This window comes from Mastomys coucha, unplaced genomic scaffold (assembly GCF_008632895.1).
Source record: "Mastomys coucha isolate ucsf_1 unplaced genomic scaffold, UCSF_Mcou_1 pScaffold17, whole genome shotgun sequence".
Classification (NCBI taxonomy): Eukaryota; Metazoa; Chordata; class Mammalia; order Rodentia; family Muridae; genus Mastomys; species Mastomys coucha.
This window is the reverse complement of record NW_022196899.1, coordinates 10,491,682-10,518,609: the sequence shown is the minus strand read 5'-3', so window position 1 is coordinate 10,518,609 and position 26,928 is coordinate 10,491,682. Positions and strand designations below refer to the sequence as shown.

The window sequence follows — 26,928 nt, the reverse complement described above, 5'->3', positions numbered from 1 at the left end:
AGATTTGAACTCAGGACCTTTGGAAGAGCAGTCGATGCTCTTAACCACTGAGCCATCTCTCCAGCCACTATTAGTCACTTTCTTGAGCCATGTAGAATTTGACTTATACTAGAATATCTGAATAGCCATATGGGGATGGGCATCAATTTAAAGGTATATACAGATCTAGACATGGATGTGGATATGAACCTGGATGTGGACCAGCATGTGAACATTGCTGTGGATACAATTACAAATTCTTGTCTTACTTTTGTTGTGGCGAATACTTATCACAATTATTCTGAATGAGATTGGATTTCTTTAGCTTATAGTTTCAGGGGCTCAGAATATGGTTGACTAGCTCCTTTGCAGTGCCGCTGTGTTCATCCTCATGTTATAGGAGCAGATGGTAGATAAAAGTTGCTTATTTAATGGTGGGTATGATGTAGGAACAGGAATGAATGTTTGCTAAGTTCTGACTTCAGAGGCACAGACCTATTCCTAACCCCATCTCCTGTAGGCTTAGATTTTTCAAAACCTTCTTTAATAAGGGTTCTTAAACGCTTCAACCTCCCTTCTAGCCCAACTGTCAGAGACAGTGGGAAAAAAAAAGGTTAGTAGGAAATGCGGGGCTGTGGACCTGTTTAGAAACAATTCCATGGGGGAAATTCCAATCTTCCTTTTCAGGATATCAGCAGTCCCATCTAAAATATCAGACACAAATCTGTAGCTGCAATCCAGTCTAATAGACAAAGGCCAAATCTGATCAAGTCGCTTGTTCCTGAAGAAACCTCAAGGCTTCACCAAATTTGGCAGGAATATGTGGAAGTGGCAAAATGGAGCTGGAATCCCAAGAGAAATTCTCAGGTACATTTCTCTCTAGGAAGTCACGGCAAAGATCAATGAAGAATCGCAAGTCAAAGCAGTGTGCGAGTATTTTCAGTGAAGACCGGTGAAGTGCTGCAAGTCAATCCAATATTAAGAGCATTGTCCATTGTATGTTTGGGTTATACTTATACTGTTTTCAAATATCACATGTCCTCTCAAGCACCTGTTCCAGTAAAATACCACATGCCCTTTCACAAGACAGCTTCCAGAAAGACACCACAGTCTTTTCTCAGCAAATTATCCTCCCACATGGATGCATCAACAAGGCATCCTCTTATGAGACAACTTCCAGGGAAACATCACACGATATTACTGAGTCTTCAAAGAAACCAGAAAATTTCACTTCAGCCTTCTAATATTAAATCATCTCTCAGAATAGTGCTATAAGCTGCTTATAAAGATCATAAAACAAGACTTTAGAATCAAAGTGCGGCGTCTATGTTAGAAAGCTTTCTAACAATAAAATTACTAGGAATAAAATTCCTAAAGCTAATAAACAGGTGTTTTATAGTTTTATAACTTATCAGTAGTCTATTTGATATTGGACCTGTGGGAAAGCAGCTCAATAGCAGTAGGGAAATAGTGGCAAAGTAAAGATTGCCCACGCCAACTTTACAAATAGAGAAAAAGTGGAACACAGAACCACAGTAACCATAAGAGGCATGCCCCAAGCCACAGGAGGCCTCCTCTTAAAGGTCTCACAATATTCTACTAAATCTGTTCTAGGGACCAAGGCAGTAAAATTTACGGGTCACTAAAGAACATAGCCACATAATTATATTTTGATTCTCTATTCACAAATTTCTCACTTCCTTCCATGAACTCAAGAGGAAATCCAAGGCCAAAATGTACAGAAGTTCATTCTTGAGAATAAGTTATTTTACCAAGAAAAATTTTGCTTAGTGTAAGCATTTTGGGAAGTTTTAAGAGTTGAAAGAGAAGAAGTGGGTGGGGAAGAGTACTGAGTGAATCCGAACCGGAAACTACAGTAGTATGTCAATATTATGCAAATTGGAAATTTAAATTAAGTAGTAATAGAGATTTAAAAAGTCCTGTCTGTGTGTACACACATATATACACACACACACACACACACAAACACACATATATACACAAACACAAACATGCATATACCCAGAGTTTTATATACATAAAACATATAAATATGTGACTTTCCATGCTATTACCTAAGGCCGTTTTTAGGACATGAAAATTTAACACTGGAAATCTTGGGAAAGTCTTTGCAGTGATAGAAAGACAACCCATTATTTATGAGAATATGAGGACACATACTGAGTTTTGACTGTAATCATCTAATGGTTATTCTCGGTTTTCAACATGATTGTAATGAAAATCTTCTTGGATATAAATGAATCACACAGATGACTGTTACTGTGTCTTGTGAAATCAGATGTAATGATGGAGAGCAAGCAGGAGTAATGACAAGTTTTTTTTTTCTTTATAGTCTTGACTATTATTATCCCTCATAAGGCTGCAAAGGGGTGGTTAATTCTGAGTGCTTTGATGCACTTTTTAAAATTCTTTCTGCAGTTAACTTATTGCAAACTGTTTAAACTGTTTAAAATAAACCTATGGTGGAGGTTGAACTGTGTTAGTAACTTAACTGTGAGCATGAATTTAGCATATGTGAGACAGTGATTTCAATTATCTACTCCAAAACAGAAGGAAGGAAAGAGCAAATGAAAAGAATAGTAAGAAGAGAAATCTCAAATTGAATGTCCCAGACTTAATTCTGAGCTTCTTTTGTGAATAAGATAGGTTATAGTAGGCAATTCCTCTCTCTGGCTCATCCCCTATCTATCCAAGTGAACAGTATAATAGGAAAATAGGGAAAGCTACTGTAGAGAGACATGGAGCAGATTTTACAAGTATGGAGCAGAAGATGCTAAATTCATCTGAACTCATTTAGATATGGCCTAGTACTCAGTGCAAATGTAATGATAATGTTTTTAAAAAGTTAGATGCTGGCCCTCTGTGAGTTAACTGTGCCATAGACTGGGTTGCTGGGAGGACCTCTTGTTCCACAGGAGGAGAGTTCTGGTCAGGTGGGCAAAAAATTCGGCAAGTGACAAACAGAGTCGACACAAGGAAGTGCTGAGTCTGAGTGGATTTCTCAAAAATGGCATCAGACTTTTATAGTCATTACAAAAGAGAAAGGAAAAATCTGGCAGCTCAGCAGTTGAGGTACATCTGAGGCTACCTGAAACACACTGGGTCTAAAGCAACCACCTCTTCTGGACAGGTGCAGCACCCCCTGAAGCCCCCTCTGGGGGCCCAGGCTGCAGACTGCATGAAGCTCAAAGCTCTAATGCTCTCTCTCAAATGCCCAAATCTCGAATCTGAATGTTTTGCACAAAGTGAAAACCAGGCTTATATAGTATACAGAAAACAGGGTGAATGACAAAAGTCACGTAGGCAGATAAGGGCCATATCAAGGTCAGTAAGATCAGATAGCAAGACAAGTCACTTAGGCAAGTGACAGTCACATCAAGGTCAGTAAGCTCAGGTGCAAATCAAAAGAGCAGTGGTTCCCTTCCAGCTGGGGCTATCTTGGCAGTCCCAAGCTAATTCTCTGGGTCTGTTGGAGGCAAACACCAGGAAGTCCCATTCTAGCAGTTCCTGAGAATGACTTTAAGTGAGGGAAGCCCTTCAATTACTCTCTGGTATGTAAAACAATTCTGTCTTCTGTGGAACTGCTCTGAGAATTCTATGTTTGCAGTTAGCAACAGTGCTTGACCTCTATTTCTTACTCTGAGGACACCCTATCTGATAAGGCAGCTTCCTTGTGAGAAATTCCAAGCTAATGACAGCTTGGTAATAAATTAGGATATATTAGAACACTGTGCTGGCCAGGGAACAATGTTTAATCTTAGTTTTAGCTATTTACAAATCATTTCTTGGGGCACCTTTATGCCTGAATAAGAAGGCATGTTGAGTATTGGAAAGACTAATCTGGAACACGTCTGAGTTAGGAGATGCCAGCGACTGACTGAATACCCAGGAGGCAAATTTCTGCCTGACACGCAGACTTTACTGGAGTAGGTGAGTGGGCGTGGCATAACTGGGAATTCTGAGAGCTGCTAGATCTAAATATGAAGCTATGGACTTTGATTCATGACAAGACTGCACAGGATGTATACTAGGAAAGCTGAACAGGCCTTCAGTGTGCCTAATCCTACATGACACAAGAAGCAGAAAAAAAAAAAAAGAATCCTGGAGAAAGTTAAGAGGATGTTTGTAGAGATGTTATAGATGATTTGTATCTGGGACATAAGTCAGTGCCACACCCTGGTACTCAGAATGTGACTATATTTAGTTATAGCATCTTTAAAGGGGAAATTAAGATCAATTAAGATCATTGGGGCAGGTCCCAAACAAAGATGACTGGCTTGCTGAAAGAAGTGAAGAATACACATACTAAGGAAGATCATATGTGAAGAAAGAAGGAGAAAATGTAATCAACAACTAAAGAGAGTAGACCTGTTTACACCTTGACTGTAGGCTTTTAAGATGCAGAATTATGAGGAAATGACTACGTCTTTTTTATGGCAATTTTAGCAATGGGACGGGACATCAGCAAGAAAGAAATGTACAAACTCTGGATGATACCTGGCACCTTGTCCAGCCTCATTACTCAGGAAGCAAAAGTCACCTAGGGCTCTGTCATGACAACCAGTTCAGTCAGAAGGAAGCTCCTGATAGATGCTTAGAGATAGAAATGGAACCGGTTCTTTGAAATGACCCCATATGGCAATCATTTATTGATATAAAATAAGTCTTATTCTATAAGACTGCACAGAGCAAAAGTAGCATTACTAGTCATGTGAGATTATAGAGTTGCCTCAGTTTGGGATTCCATTGCTGTGAAGAAACACCATCCAAGGGAAATTTTATGAAGGAAAATATTTAATTAGGTCTGCTTTACAGTTTCAGAGTTTCAGTTCATTATCATCATAGCAAGAATGGCAGAGAGGCATGGTACTGGAAAAGAAGCCAAGACTTCTACATCGTGATCCCCGGGCAGCCCTGAGGCTCCTGTCTCTTATGCACTGGGTGGAACTTGAGCATAGGACCTCCAAGCCCACCTCCACAGTGACAAACTTCCTCCAACAAGGCTGCACCTCTTCCAATAATGACACACCCCTAATAGTGTTACCCCCTGTGGGCCAAGCATTCAAAGATGTGAGTCTATGGGTGACAAATGTAGTCAAACAACTGCAATATTGATGTGTTAGTTATTTTTGTATTGTTGTTATAATGACCATGAATAAGTCAAATATAAAAGAAAGACATTAAATAGGCTTATTATTCTGGAGATTTAGAGTCTATGATGATGGACCAAAGACAGGAACAACTGGGTGCTCACATGCCAGAGCTTTCAGCCGGAGGCAGACAGCATGCTGATAATGCCGTCACTCTTTTGAAACCTAAAGCCCACTCCCAGTAACACACCTTCTAACCCTTCCCAAATAGTTCCCCAAATTCCAGCCAATTATTTAAACATTTTAGCCCACAGGGACCATTTTCATTCAAACTATCACAACTAGTATAGAAATAGAGCACACAGCTTTCTGAGGAAGGTCATGGGTCATCATTTTCATTTCCAAACTCTTACCCATCAAAAGCTTCTGTTCTATCCCCACTGTAGAGATCTGGGAGTGGTGGGGGATCAGATCTCACCTAGCAACAAGGTTCCAGACACAAAGGTGAGAAGTATCTTAGGTTTGACCACAGCCAAATATGTGAGGGATTACTATAATTTGGCAATTTGAGGTGAGAAGACTGCCTCCAAAGTGGGAGGCACCATTTCCTGGACCAGGTTCTGAACTGAATAGGACAGAGAGAGACAGGAAAGTGGCAACCTTCCGTTCTTTCTTTTTCCTGACTGTGTAAATCCTATATGACCACACGTCTTCAGCTCTTGCTACCCTGCTTTCAGTAAAAGGCGCTATACTGTCCCACCGTGAGTCAACATGAAGCACTTCCTTCTTTAAATTACTATTTCAGGATATTTCATCACAGCTACATGAAGGTCTCTAAGATAAGAATCATCCCTCCCTTGGTCTGGACCACATTTTGATCTCAAGCCCAAAACTGTGCTTTCTGATTTTTAAATTTTTAGATCCTTATTTTGATGGAGGAACTATTTTTACTGCAGCCTTATGTTTAAGTTCCACATTGAAGCTGATTTACTTGAAACAAGGGAACCTTCAGTTTCTTCTAATCATTCTTCAATGGAAATTTGAATACTCAAATCCAGCTACCTGTAAACACAATATCACATATCACTACATTCCATATAGCTATATGTATCACTATATTATATCACATATCAGCATATTGGAATACATACACTATAGTTGCAATTTTTGAACAAAAGTCAAAATATAAAAATTACAAAAATTAACATTTTATTCTTACCAATATATTTCTAGGGTTTATGAATGTTTTATACTATATCTCTCACCTAAATGACACATAGTTCTACGAGTGTTTTAAATATAAGGTATCATTCATTGTATGTAATAAATATTTTAAACTATTGGAAAATGGGGAATCCTTACTTTTGATACATCATTCAGGAATATTTTCATGACATTTTCACCAAAAGAGACACCTGGATGGTATAGAAATGAGAGACTCAAACCACAACATTCTTTCCAATTCTGGCTATTTGAACATTTGGACAAAAGAGTATATCAAAACAATGATTATTTTCAAGAGTTATACTGAAAACATAAATCCAAATTTATTTAGTGAGATTTTTAAAGCTAGGGTCTGAATATTTTAGCCATCCCTAATTTCAAAATAGTAGATTCTGAATAGTAAATCTTTATAGATCATGTGCAAATTATTACAATAACTAAGTAAGGTCCCACATCTACTTGGCGGGTCTTCTAACATGCAATGCTTCATTTTCTCTTCTCTACGGACTGGAGCTGTGGTGGAGCTCAGTGATGCAGGTAATGCTTAGTATGATTGAAGCACTGGATTCAATTCTTAGCACCACCATAAAAACCAAACCAAAACAAGAAGGAAAGAACAAAATAGAGGGGGGTAAGGAATGAAGGACAGAAAGAGAAAAACAGGAGACAGGAGGGTAGAGTGTGAGATTAGTAAACGAAGAAAGAGAGTTTCCCCAAGTTTCCCCAAGTTGACCAAGTTTCCCCCCTCACCTAGTACAGATTTGAAACTTTAGCATTGCTATTGAGTAGGTAATAAATGGATTAAACATAGGAGACATGAATTTATTAAATGCATACAAGTTTAATGTATGTAGTCACAGGAAATATGAAAATCAAAGAAAGACCAAATGATTGATGATTACCTTGAAGAGATTGAAGCAAGGAAGTTATAGACAAGTTTAAAGGGATAGTAAATGATTTGAAGGTAAAATAGACTTCTGGTGGCCTAGGAGAAGAGTTCCTCTAGATTCTATGATAGTCGTTGGGTAATGTTTTAGATTTTCTTCTACTACTTTAACTAATAGTAATATACACAGAAAGGTCTAGTGTTTGTTCGGCCTTTATTTGGATTTTTCTTGATGTACAATAATAACATGTGCAATAACAACATGAAGAAGGACAGGAGAACCAGCTTGTGTCTCTTTTTATAAAGCTACCAATGCTCTTATGGAGTTTCTGTCTTGTGATCTCATCTAACTAACTCCAAAGACCTCCCAGGAAATGCCATTAGCCTAAAATTAGAGGATTTATTTTTCAAAATATGCACAAACTTTAAAAGATAGATTGGAACTTTTGTCATTTCCCACGATTGTATGTCAGAGTCTCAATCCAAACACATTATTTAAATTCAAATAGCCTCAAAATCTGAACAATTCCTTATAGCACTGACTCACAAGACCACTCATATTAAACCTGTGTGAGACTCAAGGCACAAGCTATCTTGGAGAAAATTCACTTCAGTTGTAAAACTGAAGTCAGTACAAATCACAACATCTAAATGGAACACTTGGACAAGCAAAGGGCAGACATATATATTTATAGGGAAATGATAGGAAAGCACAAAATGAAAGACCCCAATCTGCTCAAAAAAGAGAAAACATGAACTCTTACACCTAGAGAACATCATTCTCAACTTTTGTCCTACCTCCAAGGATTTGAGTGAATTAAGGCCTCATTTCTTTTCATCTTTTTTGTTACGATTCTATTAAGTACATTCTATTCTAGAATCCATGGTAGGAACCCTCAGTTTACAGGTCTCTATAATGGTATATTGGTGCTATTGCCTTACTGTTTTTCTTTTCTTTTCTTTTCTTTTCTTTTCTTTCCTCTCATTTTCTTTATTTCTCTCTATTCCTTCCTTCCTTTCTCTCTCTCTTTCTATCTCTTTTTCTCTTTCTTTCTTTCTTTCTTTCTTTCTTTCTTTCTTTCACCACTGTTACTTTTTGTTCTTTTAGATTTATCTTTAATTTCTTTTTTACAATCCAGTCATTATTTCTCTCCCAATCTGCCCCCCAACAATTCCTCATCTCATTCCTCCTATCCCCTTTCTGCAAGAGGATGTCCCCATCTCCTACTCAACAAGGCCTCCTTACTCCCTGGGGCCTCGAGTCTCTTTAGGGTTAGGTGCTTCTCTCAACTGAGGCCAGACCAGGCAGTCCTCTGGTGTATATGTGTCAGGGGTCTTATATCAGCTAATGTATCCAGATTGGTTGGTAGCTCAGTGTCTGAGAGATCTCGGGGGTCCAGGTTTGTTTAGACCCTTGGTCTTCCTATGTGGTTGCTCTCTCTTCTAGAACTTCTGCCACAGATCTTTCCTAATTCAGCCACAGAGGTCCCTGGTTCCTGTCCATTGGTTGAATGGACAGGACAGACATGTTAGACTTCTGTCTGCCTTCCATCCTGAGCAGGGTGGAAGCATCAACACATGGCTTAGGGATTCTTCTTGGATCTTTAGCCAGCCCCCAATAAACTGGACTTTCCCCCCTTCAAAATCTGGACAGTCATTTTTAAGAAAGATATCTCCCTTCTTCTTTGTATAAATGTTAGGAAAAAATGGGTAATTTCCATAAGAAGTAAAGAAACATAAAAAAAGCAAACGTATCCCAATGAAGACATTCTTTTCCAAGAAGGCTGCCAGAGCAGGGCTGTTGTCTTTTACCTCTACTGTAAGTGGTATTCAGCACATCCCATTGATGGCAGCTCAATTTCAAAATCCAAAGCACTTGACTGACTGCAGAAAGGGGAAACAGATGGTTCAACAAATATGGCTTTTTTCCAAGATGAAAAAATTTTCTTACGCATCCATTGTTTTCTATTTCCCTGGGTGGCACTGACTAACATGCCGGTGTTACCAGTTAAATTAGATTTCATTTTCCTGTTAAATAAAGACAGCTCTTCTGATACACATAACTCAAATTTGACCAGTAATATATGAAAGTCATCTTGGTAGATACATGTGTGTGTGCAATATTATTTCCTAAGTCAGTTCTCCATGTAGAGCTGAATGAATATTTTATTTCATTTATACAGGATTTATACTCTACCCTTCTATTGAGTTTTTAACACAGTGTATTGCAAAGATAACTCTTGAGCTTAGTTAAATAGAAGATATTGTTGTAGACTCGTGATTACAACTGTTGATTGTAAACACCTGCAATCAAACTATTGAAAGTAAACGTGAAAAAAAACCCACAGATGTCATTGGTAAAAGACTTCTAAGAAGCATGTATTCACAGCACCTCCACACAATAACTCATCCACCTTTGCTTGCATGATTCCTGAGGTAGAGGAATAATTTCTTGCTTTAGTTGATGTACCTATTTTTGAGCTGTTATGTTTTTATCCTAGATTTACCTAACCTGAAGATGCAATGTAAATAATATAAAATAGTTCATTCATTCAGATGCTGGTTAACATCTCATGGCTATGGGACCCATATGAGTCCCCTATATGTTAATATCTCTATCTTCAGGCATTTCCTTATATAAAAACCTACATATACATATCGTGAAATCTTTTATTGGCTAACTCTCTGGGTATAAAATGGGGCTACTATTTCTCATATTTAAAATATTATCATTTACTCTCTGTGTTGACACTACTATAGGACAATACTTTTGTATTTTTTTGTTTTTATGGGAGCGGTTTATTTCATTCAATATAATATATCTAGGTTCACTTATTTCCCCTAAGGACTATAGATTGTTTTCTTCTTTATGGATGAGTAAAATTATGCATATGTTACATTTTGTTTACCCATTCATTGCTTGTTGAGCCATACCTTTGCCACTGTAAATAGAGCCATGATAAATATAGGAATACTGATTCTCATACTTTTCCCATTGCAATGATAAAACACTCAACAAGGAGAAAATTAAGGAAAATGAGTGTGTTTTGGCTTACAATACAAAGGGGATACAAATTACCATGGCAGGGAAAACATGGCAGCAGGAGCAGATGTCTCCTGGTCACATTCCAGCTGCAGTCAGGGAGAACACTGCAGCAGGAGCAGATGTCTCCTGGTCACATTCCGGCTGCAGTCAGGGAGAACACTGCAGCAGGAGCAGATGTCTCCTGGTCACATTCCGGCTGCAGTCAGGAGTAGAGAGTGATGATCACTTGTTCTCAGTTCACTTTCTTTTTTTTAAAATTCAGTCTAAGAGTCTAGGCCATCGTACGTTAACACACATTTAGGCTAAATCTTCCTATATTAATTAACCTAAATTAAATAAATACAGATATGCCGAGAGCTTTGTTTTTGTGTTCATTCTAAATCCCATCCAGTTGATGATTAGCCGTCATTAGCAGATACCTTTTTTAAAATTTTTTATTGGTTATTTTATTTATTTACATTTCAAATGTTGGGAGAAGGAAGACCAAATCATGGATGCTTCAGTACAACTTAGAGGGGGGAACAAAATAATCACAAGAGGTAGAGGGTAAGAGGAACTTGGGAGGAAGAGAGAAGGAGGAGGGGGAAAAGGGTGCAGGATTATGTGTGGGAGGAGAAAGGGAAGATGTGCAGTGTCAGGAAATTGAAAGGAGGAGTGTAGCAATGGAGGATGGGTAGCTTGGGGTAGCCACCAGAAAGTCCAAGATGTGAGGAAACCAAGAGGCTCCCAGGACCTAATGTCCCCATTAGGTTAGCTAATGACATTAGCTGAAATACCCATCAAAGGGGAGAGAGAACCTGTAGAGACTATATCCAGAGGTTAAGCACAGCCCCCTGTTAAGGAAGGGGGCCACCTACCCATCTCAAAAATATGAATCTTGAATTTCTCCTGTCTAAAGGAAATACAGGGACAAAGAGTGGAGCAGAGGCTGAAGGAAAGGCCATCCAGAGACTGCCCACCAGCAGATCCATCTCATATGCAGCCACCAAATCCAGACACTATTGTTGATGCTAAGAAGTACTCACTGAAATGAGTCTGATATAGTTGTCTCCTGAGAGGTTCTGCCAGAGCCTTACCAGTACAGATGCAGATACTCACAGCCAACCATCAGACTAAGCACATGGGGACTGGAATGGAGGAGTTAGGGGAAGGACTGAAGGGTCTGAAGGGGTTTGCAGCCCCATAGGAAGAACGATATCAACCAACCAGACTTCCCAGAGCTCCCCAGGACTAAACCACCAACCAAAGAATACACATGGTAGGTGTTAGCATCAGGGCATCTAAAGCCTGTGGTGATGTATGGGAGGGTCCCTGTGCCAGGGCAACAGGCACCATATTCCCAGAATCCATTGGCCCCACCTCCTACCTTTACCTGCAGCCACTACTGCCCCCTCTCTCCCTCTCAATTAAACCTCTTACAAGTCGAACTGTTTGGGCCTAGTGAGTGGTATGATCTGACGCAACCCGCCATTCTAACACATCAATATGACCTGTGGATCCAGCTGCATATGTAGCAGATGACCTTATCTATCATCAATGGGAGAGGAGGTCCTTGGTCCTGTGAAGACTGGATGCCTCAGTGTGGGGGAATGCTAGGGCAGTGAGGTGGAAGTGGGTGAATGGGTGGAGAAGCACCCTTATAGAAGCAGGTGAGAAGGGGGCGTGGGATAGGAGGTTTGTAGAGGGGGAAACTGGGGAGGGGGATAACATTTGAACTGTAAATAAATAAAGTGACCAATAAGAAATTAATACTTTTGTATTTAAAATAGAGTAAATTCTGTGCTACAGCAGAAGATGGGATGAGGGAGCAATACTAAAGCCAAGTTAAGCCTGAGTAGAAGGAGATTCCAGTACATTTATCAGTCTTAGTATTCTAGGAACAATAAATCTAAGGGCTATAGAAGTAGAAATGCCTTGGGAGCTGGTTCCTATATGCTAAGCAATCAGCAATAAGCAATGTTACCTTTCTGCTAAAACCACCAATAACTGTTCTTTATCTGGACTTTGGCTTGCTTCTAGCTTTCAAAGTACCCAATAATGTTTGTGGGAAAGAACATATAGAGAGGCAGAAGAAAACTGTGAGTATCTTGAAATATTTCAACGCTATTGATTGGGATGCTAATCTGTGTCAAAAAATGTTTATCATGCATGACTTGTATAAGGTAGAAGAATTTCCTTTGAAATTTTTACATTTTATCTGACTTATCAAAGATTAAAGTGAAGATATTAATTAGGAGACTTTATGTGAGTTTCTGGTCTTGTGACCAGGACTATGAATAGGTAGAAATTTAAGAGGCATACAGTGACTAGGAAGGAGTGATGATAACTTAAGAGAGGAGGCAGAGGCCTGTGTCTGGCATGTCACACTATCAATTCTTCAAAATGCATTTTAGTTACCAATTTACAGAACTGAAATTACATTCAGTGGCATACATTAATAAGAGTGTATTCCTTTATCACATATCTTCATGTTGACTACACTTCAACAGATCAAAATAGGACTACTTGGCTATGACCCTAAGCTTATGTTGTATCACGGCTTCTTATTCTTTCTGTCCCATTGGCTTCTGTTATTTTAACTACCTTTGGCAACATCTAGCGGACAATTGGTTTGAAAAAGCATGCCACACTGATGAGCCTACCAAGATTTACCAGGCAACAGAACTTTAAAAACTATTAACAAATTTGACGTGTATTTGCAATAAGGCAAGATACCTTATATGTCTTCCTTCTTGAAAATAATTCTGCTTTACTTCATGGAAACACATCTATGTTTAAGTTTGCTGTTTCACTGGGTAAATTCTTACCTTCTCAGGGAACTGAGGGGAGAGCATTGATACTTATTTATACTTTAATGACTTTTCAGATTTCTATCTCCACTAACGTGCTGGCTAGAAACTAGTTCCACAACTACTATTAATTTTAAGTTTTCATTTAACAGTACCACAATAGTTTACAACAGTTGTTTGTCTAGCAATCGGTTGTTACAGCCCAAGCAATATCCAATAATACACCATAATATACAATAAACACTGACTTCCTTCTCACATAGTGTGTGTTCATTAGTCTTTGCCTGTCTTACTAGGAGCTATGACTGTCAGTGGTTATGTTACTCATGACTACAAATGTAAACCTCTCACCACTTGGATATATTTTTCTCTCAGTATAAATACCAAGGGCACAGAAGGCCCAAATTCAATCATGCAAGTACATTTCCATTCCCCATTTGTTTAGTGTATGATATTATGGCATTGGACCAAGACTCATGGACAATTCCTAATGTGACTAAAATTTTTTTTTTCAAAGTTCTGGCCTATCTGTTAACTTTCATATGCTTCCAGCACAACAACATCATATTCCACTAGAAGTATTTCAGTAAAATAGTAAAAATGAAACTCTTAGAGTTCAGAAACCCAAGGTGAGAGACATCGCAATGACTAAACCAGCATTTGGCTCAGCTTTGCTGGACTTTGTCAAGAGATGTGCAGGCTTCATGGCTCTTGCCACATTTTACTAGTCATGGGTGTGTCACCCGTGGGGCAGCGTGAAGTAGGAAATTGCTCAATTGAGGTTCCTGCTTGCAGCTGTTGAGTTTACAGTCAAGATTAGCATTCGCACCCTCCGAAACACCAAAGCAAACAGTTCTAATTTATTTATTTACTTATTTTTTATTGGTTAATTTATTTATTTAATTTCAAATGTTATTCCCCTTCCAAGTTTCCCCTCCACAAACTCCCTATCCCATCCCCTTTTCCCTGCCTCTTTGAGGGGGCTCCCCTACCCACACACTCCCACCTCAGAGCCTTAGCATTCCCCTATGCTGGGTCATTGAGCCTCCACAGGACCAAGTGACTCCCTTCCCATTGATACTTGATAAGCAGGGACTAAATCATCAACCAAAGAGTACACATGAGAAGATCTATGGCTCTAGCTGGATATAGAAGCAGATATAGTAGCAGAAGACTGCTTTATCAGGTAAACAGTTCTTACACCTGCATTACAGGAAAGAAATTGGATCCTGACGCTTAGGTCTCCAGCTCATTTTCCTGCACATATATCTGAGATTGATACAAGCACTTACCCTCTCTTTCCCTAGTTCCTATCTGCATATAGTAAGAGTTGAAATATCTCCAGACACTATTGTGGATGCCAGCAAGTGCTTGTTGACAGGAACCTGATACAGCTCTCCCTTGAGAGGCTCTGCCAGTGCCTGACAGATACAGAAGTGGATGCTCACAGTCATCCATTGGACTGAGCACAGGGTCCTGTTACCTCCCCTTTCAGCTCAGCCATTCCACCTCTGACAGTCTCCTTCTGGAAGCAGCTATTCCACCTGGGGATTTAAACAAAAGCTCTCTGCAGACTGTCAGTTCTTTCTTTGAAGAAGAAGTTCACCTACCAAGATAAGAAAACTCCCATCTCCTGAATACCTTCCGAGCTGCTGGGGACTTTGGCACCTGACCTTTTCTGCAGTGTTTATGTTGTGCAAATATCATGTAACCTAGAGATTTGGTTTCAGTTTTTGTGAATAAAAATCCTGGCCTCCCTAAGTAAAGTTGGATACCTTGATTGGAATGTTTCGACTTGGTATTAGATATTTCCCTCCCATTTCCAATTCTCTTTCACATCCTTGTTCCCTTCTCTGAGAGAACCCAGTCCATGAAACTGCAGGCAGTTTTAGGGTCCCCATGGAAGAGCTAGAGAAAGGACCCAAGGAGCTGAAGGGGTTTGCAGCCCCATAGGAGGAGCCACAATATGAACCAACCAGTAATCCCAGAGCTACCAGGGACTAAACTACCAACCGAAGAGTACACAAGGAGGAACTCAAGGCTTTAGCTGTATATGTAGCAGAGGATGCTCTTGTGGGACATCAGTGAGAGGAGAGGCCTTTGGTCTTGTGAAGGCTCCATGTCCCAGTATAGGGGAATGCCAGGACAGAGAAGCAGGAATGGGTAGGTTAGTGAGCAGGGGGAGGGAGGAGGATGGGATAGGGGGTTTTTGGAGGGGAAATGAGGAAAGGGGATAAAATTTGAACTGTAAATAAAGAAAATATCTAATAAAAAAGAATTTAAATATCTTATTTCTATCTAAAACATACCCTGACTTCATTGTGTCAGTATGCCCTCCCTATCTCAAAAAGCAGGCTATTCAATATTCTTTGGAATATACCATTTCAAATTCTATTAAAGATATACTTATTAAAGTGTTCCCATTTGTTATCTAGAAGAAGTCAAAATGATATGACTGAATACACTGCCAAAGACAATTTAAGAGATCACAGGGGGTTTTGGCTTACAACTCCGAATTACAGTTCATCATTACTTCTGGGTGGCAAGATCTTGAAGCAGGGTTTCACATTATATCCATAGACAGAGATCAATGAACTAATGCATGCATGCTACTATTCAACTGTCTCTCTTTATTTTACACTTAAAGATGCCCTGTTTAGGACAATATTTTATACAAAATTAAGATGGATTTTCCCAAATCAATTAACTAAAGACAATCTCTTACAGATGGGCTAAGATACAGGCAAACTTCAACAATTTCTCACTGATGTCTTTTGTGGCTTCCTTCATATGTAAGAAGTTGGCAATTAATACTAATTATAAAATATCTTACTGTGCTTGTGAGGCAAAAAGACTCCCAAGTTTCGCTTGGATTACATTTGCTCTGATATCAGTAAAGGATGTACAAGTGAGGCTGGTTTACTCCAGCATTGAGCTGATCTTACACATGTTATACGGGCTCAATTGAGAACTTTTATGTGACACTAAGGCAACATCTACGATTTTAGGTGTTTAGAAAACACTCTTTTGCATTGAATTCTAACTGGTGTGTTACCAATACAAGATACTTGAGACCAAGTGGCTCCAGCTCAGGGTCAAGAGAAAGAGAAAGGATTATGTTATGCACATCTGAGTCCCTCTAAAAACAAATGATGAATAAGAACTCCTTCATTATAGCTACATACAAACTGCTTATCTATTTCAAAATAAGCAGTATGGTTCCTGTTCTTGCAAAACATTGATTGGATCATCTTACAGTACAGGTCACAGTACTTCCTTTTTCTACATATAAGAACCTGGGATCTCATGAGAACTGATTCTGTGCACAACAGGGTTCTTAACCCCAACCATGCTTCTCCTAGATGCCCGGACCCACATTCCTCACAGTGTCCTGCTGATGATCCTGTTTCTGCAATTTAAAGGTGAGCATGCCCCAGGAATAGAATCATCTCTCTGACTCGGTGCTATTCTTACCATTGAGAGTAAAGGACTCCAGTTAATTACCTGAACTACCCACAGGAGAGAAGGTCAGAATATTGTCTCACACAATGCAGCCAGAATTCTGAGCACTGCCTGAACTGGAATGTAAGCTTATAGCTTTGATACCTAGAGTATAATTGACTCATCCATAACTGTTTTCCACACATCCCTGCTCTTCTTGACCCTTGCGAGTGAGCTTTAGCTCCTTCTATATGTGCCAAAAGGGACTGCTGGTATTCTACATGGTGCCTGTATATTGTCAGGTTTTTCTTTTTCTTTTCATTTCTTTATTGGTTATTTTATTTATTTACATTTCAAGTGATATCCTCCTTCTCAGTTTCTCCTCTGCAAAATCCTTATCCCATCTCCCCAGCCCCTGCTTCTATGATGATGCTCCTGAACCCACCCACCCACTCCAACTTCACCATCCTCACATTCAGATACACTGGAGCATTGAGCCTCCACAGGACCAAGGGGCTCAACTCCCCTCGATGTCAGATAAGGCAATCCTCTGCTCCATAAGCAATTGGAGCCATGGGTCCTGGCATGTGTACTCTGGATATGGGGGAGGGTGAGGAGTGTGGTTCTGGTTTGTTGATATGGCTGTCCTTCCTATGGGGTTGTAAACCCCTTTCAGCTTCTTCAGTCCTTCCCCTAACTCCTCCATTTCGGTTCCCATGCTCAGCCAGATGTTTGGCTGTGAGCATTCGCATCTGCATTGGTCAGGATCTGGCAAAGTCTCTCAGGGGACAGTTATATAAGGCTCCTGTCAGCAAACACTTCTTGGCATCAACAATAGTGTCTGGGTTTGGTGTCTGCAAATGGGATGGATTTGCAGATGGGGTAGTCTCTTGATGGCTTTTCCTTCAGTCTCTGCTTCACTCTTTGCCCCTGCATTTCCTTTAGACAGGAACAATTCTGTGTTAATATTTTTGAGATGGGTGGGTGGCCTCATCCCTCAACCTGCGGCCATGCTTTATGCTGCAGAAGTCCAGTATGCTGGGGTCTATCATCTACAAAGATGGAATGACCCTGGAGTGAGCTTGAAGGCTATATTTAAAGAACATTACAGGAATTCTGGAAAGGGGTGAATGACCTCTTTCTTAATCTCAACTCCATCTCTAGGGAAATTCTAGAACTACTGCTGAGGCCCAGGGGTCTGTATACTGTTGCTAGGGAAGTCTGGTGACTGACTATTGCTGAGGAAGTCTGGAAACTGCTATTGTCCCCTTGTCTTTTTGCCTCAGGCCAGATGGTGGGGCAGCTCCTGAGGCCTGGACTTGCCTGAATTTGCTCAGTTCTTGGAAACATAGATTTAGGCATAGTCTCAACTGCCAGTTTGAAGCCTGTCATGGAGTCAGCCTAGCTTTCTCAATACTGGCCATTCTGATGGATAAAAGGAAATCTCCGAGTATTTGTAATCTGCGTTTCCCTGTGACTATGGATATGACTTTGTTGTTATTTTTGAGATAATGAATACTTTTTCAAATATATTTGGTCATTTGTTGTAGGAGTGAGTTTGTGTTCTGATTATTGGCCTGGAATGGCCCATACATGTACAGCAAGTGTGTCTGCATTCACTAACCCTGGAATATGCCTGATATCCAGAGACAAAGTTTCACCAGAGGAGCAGGTCTGCTGGTGCCAGCAGTGCAGGACAAACAGTGAGGACCAAGAGAGTGGAGGATGTATAGACACCTGTCATTATTTCATTAAACGCATCTGTTTCTGCTTCTCACCTGGTTCCCATTACCCTGGGTCTGTGATTCCTCTGCCTTCTTACCTCCTACCCCTAAGAATCATCTTGTGGGGCATAGGGCTAAGGCAACATCTTGTTTCTCTTCCTGAAAACTATCCATTTCGTTCTCTAGAACACTTTTAAATTAGGTTGCTTGTGTTCTTAATTAGCTCTTTGAAAACTGTACTTTCTGGGTTTATTGTTGTTGTTATTTTGTATTTTAAATTTTTGTTTGCTTTGTAAGGTCCAATTTGTCTACTGTCAGCCTTGGTTTCTTTCTTTTTTTTCTTTTTTGAATGACTGGAATTCTATTCAAAAAGTCCTTACATATGCCTATGTCTTGAATTATACTCTCTTTATCCTATAGAAGCTTCAGAGTTTTGGGGCTTAATATTGGAATATTTGAGGTAAGTATTTGAATAAGAGATAAAGATCAAGTTTTATTCTTTTATATGCAAATATTCAATTTTCCCATCATTATTTTTTAAAAGTGTTATTTTTTCCTCTATATGTGGTTTTAACTTTGTCAAAAATCACGTGGCTGTAGTCTCATGGATTTCATGTAGTTTCTGGGTCCTCTATTCCATTTGTTCATGTGCCTGTTTTATGTGAGCATCACACTGTTTACATTTCTGTCTCTGCAGGGCTCAAAATCAAGTATACATTACTTTGAGCAGTATTGTTTTAAAACTTAAAACTCTCCTTAAAGCTCCTTTAGTTATCGATGAGCTTTGGTGCTTCCACATAATTCTTCCTGTGTATTTCTGTAGAAATTTTTATTGGGATTTCATTATATTGGTACATTGCTTTTGGTGAAATCCCCATTTATTGCTATATTAATCTTCCCAATCTGTAATCATGGGAAGTGTTTCTATTTTCTAATGCTTTTCCCAATTTTTTATTATGTTAAAATTTTATTGCAGAGCTATTTTTTTTTCAGGACAAGGTCTTAAGCATAGAAGGAACCTGCAGGCAGGAGCTGATGTAGAGACCATGTAAGGGTCTGGATTGATCCCCATAGCTTGCTCATCCTGCTTTCTTATAGAACCCAGGACCACCTGCTCAAGGGTGGCCCAACCCACATTTGGCTAGGCCCTCCCATATCAATCAATAATTAAAAACATATCGTATATGCCTGACTATAGCTTGATCTTACTGAGGTATTTTCTCAACTGAAGCTCCCTTAGTTTTAGAGTTCCTTCATATTTTCTTTCTTACCACATCTTCCTTTATCCCTGCAGTTTGAGCTTCGTATGGTCTGTGCACTGAATCATGGGTATTCCAAGTTTTTTACCTAATGTCCACATATCAGTGAGTACATACCATGTGTGATCTTTGTGTCTGGATTACCTCACTCAGGTTGATATTTTCAAGTTCCATCCATTTGCTTGGGAATTACATGAAATCATTGTTTTTAATAGTTGAGTAGTATTCCACTTTGTAAATGTACCATATTTTCTGTATCCATTCCTCTGTTGAAGGACATCTAGGTTGTTTCCAACTTCTGGCTATTATAAATAAGGCTTCTATGAACATAATGGAGTAGTGGAGCATGTTGGAGCATATTTTGGGCATATGCTCAGGAGTGGTATGGCTGGGTCCTTGGGTAATACTATTTCCAATTTTCTGAAAAACTACCAGACTAATTTCCAGAGTGGTTGTACCAGCTTACAATTCCACCAAAAATGGAGGAGTGTTCCTCTTTCTCCACATCCTTGCCAGCATCTGCTGTCACCTGGTTTCTGATCTTAGCTGTTCAGACTGGAGTGAGGTGGAATCTCATGGTTGTTTTATTTGTACTTCCCTGATGACTAAAGGATGTTAAATATTTCTTTAGATACCTCTTGGTCATTTGAGATTCCTCAATTGAGAATTATTTGTTTACCTCTGTACCCCATTTTTAATAGTGTTATTTTGTTCTCTGAAGTATACCTTCTGGAGTTCTTTATCTACATTGGATATTAGCCCTCTATTGGATGTATGGTTGGTAAAGATCTTTTCCCAATTTGTGGGTTGCAATTTTTGTCCTACTGACAGTGTCTTTTGCCTTACAGAAGCTTTTCAATTTTGTGAGATCCTATTTGTCAATAGTAGATCTTAGAGCCTGAGCCTTTGGTGTTCTGTTCAGGAAATTTTCCCATGTGCCAATGTGTTTGAGGATGTTTTCCAATTTCTCTTCTATTCGATTCAGTGTATCTGGTTTAATGTTGAGGTCCTTGATCCACTTGGACTTGAGCCTTGTACTAGGAGATAAGTATGTATCAATTTGCATTCATCTATATGTAGACTGACACTTAACTATCACCATTTGTTGATTATGCTGTCTTTTTATCCACTGGATACTTTTGCAGCCTTTGTCAAAATTCAGGTGACAGCTAGAAGTCAGGGATGGAGAGTTGCCCAGAAGTTCTCTTACTGTTGAGAATAGTTTTCCCTATCCTTTTTTTTCCTTATTATTATTGAAGATGAATTTGAGAATTGCTCTTTCTACCTCTGTGAAGAATTGGGTCAGATTTTTTTGCACCAAAATCAGAACCAGATGGTTTTAGTGCAGAATTCTACCAGACCTTCAAAGAATACCTAATGCCAATGCTCTTCAAACTACTTCACAAAATAGAAAGAGAAGAAAGATTACTTTTTTCTTTCATTTTATTATTTTTTCTTTCATTTTCCTTTCTTTTTATCTTTCTCTCTATCTCTATCTCCCTCCCTCCTTCCCTCTCTCTCTTTTCTTTTTCATTTTGTCAATGAGGAAGATTCCTTGACTGACTTCATAACTTCTGATCTGGGCTTAGCAGCCCCAGGCTCCACTTTGGTTGAGGTGTAATACCATCTGACAATGTAGAAGTCTTGGTTTTGAAATGTCGTCATTGCACTCTCACTGGACCTGAGATTGCAGAAAGAGATAAGTCCTAATGATGATTTTAGCACTTCCTGAAGCTCTCTGTTTTTTATAGTTTCTGAAACTATAATTGCATAATTTCCTTGATCTTCTTTTCAAAATCCATGATTTCCCTTTATTTCTTTAAGTCCCTGCCTTTTTGTCTCATCTCTGTGTGTCTCTCTCAGTCTATGTCTTTCTCTATCTCACACAAACACACACACACACAAGCTCATACTTATCTATATGTTCTTAAATATTTAAATACAACTTGACCTATATTTTACCTGACCAAGGACTATACCTATAGACATGTGAAGAGTGAGGAACAATATCTCAGTGAAGAAGACTGTGTGTTGCTGCTATATTCTTTTTATGGACTATGTTCCAGCTATGCTTTGCTTGTCAGATGTCTCTCTGCAACAATTATCTGTCTTCCTCTAGGCCCCAATGCATCAGGACTGTCAGAAATTGAAAATTATGAACTGTGACATGTAGCACAACTTCTACTTTTATCAGTTGAATTATTTTAAAAATTTGCTTCAGTCTTGGGAAATTGCTTAGCACAAATATTATGCTTTGAGTCTCAAATATATCAAAATATTTATGTGTTAAAACTTGTTCAGCAGATAATGGCACCAGTTTGAAAGGTGATTGAGTACTTAGAATGTAAGGTCTAAGAGAGTAGAAGGTAAAAGTGCATGCTATTGAATGGAATATGCAGGCCACATCAATGCTTGCTACTCAGTGTTTTCTGCCACTATGAGATGGGTGACATTGTTCAATCACACACCATCATTATGATGAGGCTCTGTCTAAACTGGGACCAATGGAAACAGTCAATCATCAGAACACTTAATTCTCAAACAATGAGCCATGGAAAATATTAACTCACTTGAATTTCTGTTCCCAGATATTTTTCAAATCAACTAACAGCTAACTCATCAAGAAATAATTATATCCATATCCCCATCCATATCTATACCCAGAGACAGCTTTATAAATTATACCTAGCTCTATGTCTCTCTGCAGATCATCCAATGTCAGTTGAAGGTGTCATCAAACCAGCTGAGAAATTACATTTTAAAGTTATGAAATTTACCATGTCCAAGGTACTATGGGAAGTACTCCTATATCATATGTGCCCCATCCTGCAGGACTTAAACAATGGGGTTCTCAAGAAGAGGGAACTGCAATGACAAATTTGGGAACAGGAGATGTGAAGGAGGGAAGGAGACAACATAAAAAAATTCTGATCAAGTCTCAATTTATGCTAGGGAAGGGGCTGTTTAAAACTACAGACCTCAAAGGTATTTGCCCAGGTGCACAGGCTGAACTGGTAATATTGCTTGGTTATACATTAGCATAAGTGCAACGTCCATATGTTAAAATGTCCAGAAAGGAATGTCCACATTGTGAAAAGTCCAGAAAGGAATGTCCTCATTGTAAGGAATGCCTGATGTGTTAAAATGGTGTCTTGCCTCAGTACTTACCACATCTTAGGCACAAACAGTTCCATGTGTAAGAAGTTTCATTGCTGGGGGTGAGGGGAGCAGTAGCAGAGAGAGAGAGGAGGGAGAGATAGAGAGGGCAAGGGAGGAGTGTTCCTTGTATATACATGGGTTTTGAAGTAGTGTACACATGTAAAGGTGGGAGGTAAGCCCAATGGATACTGGGAATATGGCAGCTGTTGCCCTGCAACAGGTCTGTGAGGCCCGCCCAAGTGACATCATGGGCTTTGGAGGCCCTGATGCTAACATACCTCCCTTTTTGATATTATAAAGAGAAGGAAAGAAGAAGGGAAGGGGAAGCCGATGGTGAAAAGGGAACAAAGGTGTCATGTCTCTTAAGCTACTTCCTGCTGTCTATGGGGTCTTCAATGGGGTGTTGCTAGCTTTCACCATCAGGATCCACTTGGTAAATGTTCACATCAGGTTCCTCTGTGGACATCTGCTCATCTGTGGGCAGCTGCTGGTAATCTGGTAACAGGAGCTGATTAATGGTTTGGTTAGAAATTTTTTATATTTGTCCTTGAAGAAATGTAGAAACAAGATTAATGAGGCAGGGAACAAATAATAACACCATGGAGATGACTAAGAAAGGGATTACAAAAGGGAGTATCCACTTCCATACAGGGTTTTCAAAAATCCAAGAACTGGAGGTCTCACGGTCCCTGAAATTTTTTTATGTCTGACTGTGCTCCTGGATTTTATTTCTTACTATCCCAGATTGGCTGATGTAGAAACAGCATTCTTCTTGGAGGAACAGGCCAAAACAGTTCCATGTATAAGAGGTTTAATTGAGAGGGAGAGAGGGGCAGTAGCAGAGAGGAGGGAGAGAAAGAGGGTGAGGGAGAAGTGGTCCCCATGCATACATATATGGGTCCTGACTTAGTGGCCACAGATAAAGGTGGGAGGTGAGCCCAATGGATTCTGGAAATATGGCTGTGGCCCTGGCAACAGGTCTGAGAGACCTGCCTATGTGACGTCATGGGCTTTGGAGGCCCTGATGCTAACAAAGCCTCCTATTATTAAATGGCTTGGGTCAGTTGCAGGAATGGAAGCAAGATAGTGGAAGAGACAAAAGAGTGTTAGTTAATAGATGGTGGCACAGGGACAAGATGGAGATTGAGATGCCAGGGGCTTTTGAGCCTCAACACATATGGACTACCATCTCCAGTTAATGATCATGTCTTACTGGCACAAATACAGAAAAAGAATCCGAAGCACAAACAACACTAATTGTCATGTCTGGAGCTGTAGATTAGACTCAGGCTGCCTGACTGAACTCATGGAATTAGCAATAGCTCTTCTCAGAAACTTTGATCAACCCTATGAACTTCAGTGTGAATGAGGACAGGGTTGATGATTTTCTTTTCCAGGGCTCTTCAGCCTTATATGCAAACAGCTTTTCTTGAAAATATCATTCTCACGAGGAACTTGGTTTCTATTCCATAGATTATCACCTTAAAATGGATTTCAATGACATAGGAAAATATCACATTGAACAAATTATACATAGGGAAGATATTCGTTGGATTCTCACTAGAAGCTAGAGGCTGTTCTGTGAATATGTGTGGTACTGGAGAATAAAAGTAGAGGCAGAGTCACATATGCATATCTTAAAGTCTATTAAGGGAAATAATAAGATAAAAGATGAAGCTATAGTATTTTAAAATACATATGTGAAATATATCCTGTTGTCTAAAGAAATAAGGAGGGTCTTTTGATGGCTTAGATATTGAATTGACAGGATGGAGCTGGTGAGCATCACTAAGAAGAGGAAAGTTGATAAAAAGATACAGAAATAAAAAGATGAAAAGGAAATGTGAGAGTGACTTCACTGAAGGCCCCAGCATATGCAAAGGAAATAATCTTTGCCACAGAGCTTCCTGCCTTGTTCATGGACAGAGCTTTCAGTCTAGGAGAATGGGAGCCACTTTAGGCTTGGAAAAGAGAAGCACTGTAGCCTGATGTGGGTTTTAAACTGATTTTTTTCTATCTGATGATTCAACACAGACTCTTCTTGGCCTGACAGAAGAAATGCTATGGTGGCAGATATTCCAACACCTCCAGTTTTTGGTCCTAGCATTAACACACACCTACATAGAGTTCCACATAACCTTCTGTTAGAAGAGATAAACCACATTTGACTCTTATTCTTATGAAATATGCTCTACATTCCTCAGACGTGAAACACTTTTCTAATGAATCATGGTGTACTCCAGAACGTAGCATATTGCTGTCAACTTTTGGGTAAGTTGAATAATGACACTGTAATCCCTGTACTAGTATCTTAAGATTTCTGTGCACTCAGAGATGAGGATATGAAAGACTGTCTGACCTTCAACCACCCAATGGGCATGAAGTCAGAAGCATTTCACTAGTTTACATAGTACAGGGGAACTGCAGCCTGGGTGCTGGAGATGAAATAATGAAGGTGAAGGAGGATTGTCCCAAGCATAGTTCCTGTAAAGATTCCAGCTGGTCTTCCTATATCAGTTGAAGCCTGTAATAACTAGATGCTCCCTCTACCTATGATTGCCCACACCCTCCAAACAGAATTAGCTGAGTCTCAAAAATACCCTCTGAAAATAAAAGTACACAGATATCTGGATTCTTAATTTAGTTTCAGTGACCTCATCCCAGACAGGCAATATTCTTGGCCCTGCCTTGATGAGTACCTTAACTTCAATAATTGGTTGCCTGAAAGTGTTGCTGGATAATGCTTTAGTTCTGTATGACAGATAAGGTGGGTCCTGAGCTTATGTCACTAATAGTCAAAGTTCCCCATATTTACCATTGTATCTTTATGAACTTAAATTTATCATCTACTTTGTAAGTGTTAAAAACATTACTCTATCTTTGTTTGTTCATCATTATGATAGAGAATCTATTCTAACAAAAATATGTCAGGGGCATGGATACCACACATGTGTTATTTCTAAATAATTCTACTAGAAAGCAAGCAATCATATTGTTTTCCGTCTCTGTGTTTTATTCCTTTCTCCCATCAGAGATCCCAGTACTAAATAATAATTTAAGTTATAATGTTGCTTTTCAATATTATAAGTCCGTACAATTTTAAGAGTTGCTTCCTTTTTCAGTTTGTTGTTTTATATTTTCTTAGTCCAGAAGCTAATAAGACTTTTTAATCTCTATGCTATTTTGACACAAATATTTTACTCTATAAATTTGGCATATTGTTTTGTTATTTTCAGTTGGAACAAACTATAGAACGTTGAAAATATTACTTTTATATAAATACATCAAAATATAAATGCTGTATATGCTTACACAATGCAGTTCATTCCTCTCACTTTTAATTATTTGTTAGTTTTTTATCAGTTAGTATCCAATAGTATTTTATGTTTATTAGATCTGACATTAGCTCATGACACAATGTTTTAGCATTTTGATGTTCCTTTGCTTTTGGCTTCAGTTATCTAGGGAGCTGAGTTTCCCCATCAGATCTAACAGTTTTAGACCCAATAGTGACTGTATAGGCTGAGGCTATCCCTCATACTTCTCATCAGCTACTGCTGTGGTATCTGATTTAAGATTATAATGGGTGCCACCAAAGTGGAAGATGAGAGCCACCATTATCCAAAAACAAAGTGGATGCTCTGGGGTTATGATGATTTTTAGGCTTTAGAAATAGTGGAATACTCAGGGATTGATATAATAAGATAGGTGGACTCTGATGATCCCATATTGTCATGGCTGTTGTTCATTAAGTCCTTACACTGGTATATTGCCATCTGTGTTTAGGATAAATATCATTCTAGGAGCCAATTTCTCAGTTACTTTTTCTTCAATGGTGGTTTTTACCTTGCTTTTGTTTCCTCTTTGGATTTCCAGTCTTTGTGGTCTATATTCCTGGTGTCCAGCATGATCTTTGGTCCACCAGGGAGTCTCACTTAAAGAGGGGACTAGATTTCTGGTAGTTAGTATGACATTTGGTCCATCTCTGTTCTTCTGTCTGGCATGGCCTGTACTGAGTATACATTATCCTTCTATGTATGAGGGGGGATGGCAACAGGTAGTGAGCAGGTGGAAGATGAGGTATCAGAAATGTGAGTATTTTTATCCTGAAAGGAAGTCTTTGAAGGGTTCAAATATTAGGTGGGGGCCATACCTTGGCCTCCTTGTATGGCCTGCACCTGGACTGTCATTGGCTGTTTTAGTAGGGGAAGATGTATGGAAAATGGCAGTGGACAACAAGAGGTGTCAGTGGCTTGGGCCATGTCTTCTAAACTTAGAGACTAGGGGAGTTAATACAGCAGGTATGGCTG

The 26,928-nt window shown here is 39.3% G+C and overlaps 1 protein-coding gene across 5 annotated transcripts in view; it reads left to right on the top strand.

The window, feature by feature from the left end:
• Positions 1–16,362: 16,362 nt before the first annotated feature.
• The window catches only part of LOC116094963 (tyrosine-protein phosphatase non-receptor type substrate 1-like), a 41,598-nt gene continuing 31,032 nt past the window's right edge, over positions 16,363–26,928 (top strand). For 4 of the 5 annotated variants that reach the window (XM_031376378.1, XM_031376377.1, XM_031376376.1 and 1 more), the window contains exon 1: positions 16,363–16,457. In XM_031376378.1, the coding sequence (XP_031232238.1) occupies positions 16,385–16,457 (73 nt within the window). In that variant the 5' untranslated portion in view covers positions 16,363–16,384. Of the gene's footprint in view, positions 16,458–24,822; positions 24,890–26,928 lie in introns of all 5 variants that reach the window. The other variant, XM_031376379.1, reaches the window with a different exon arrangement.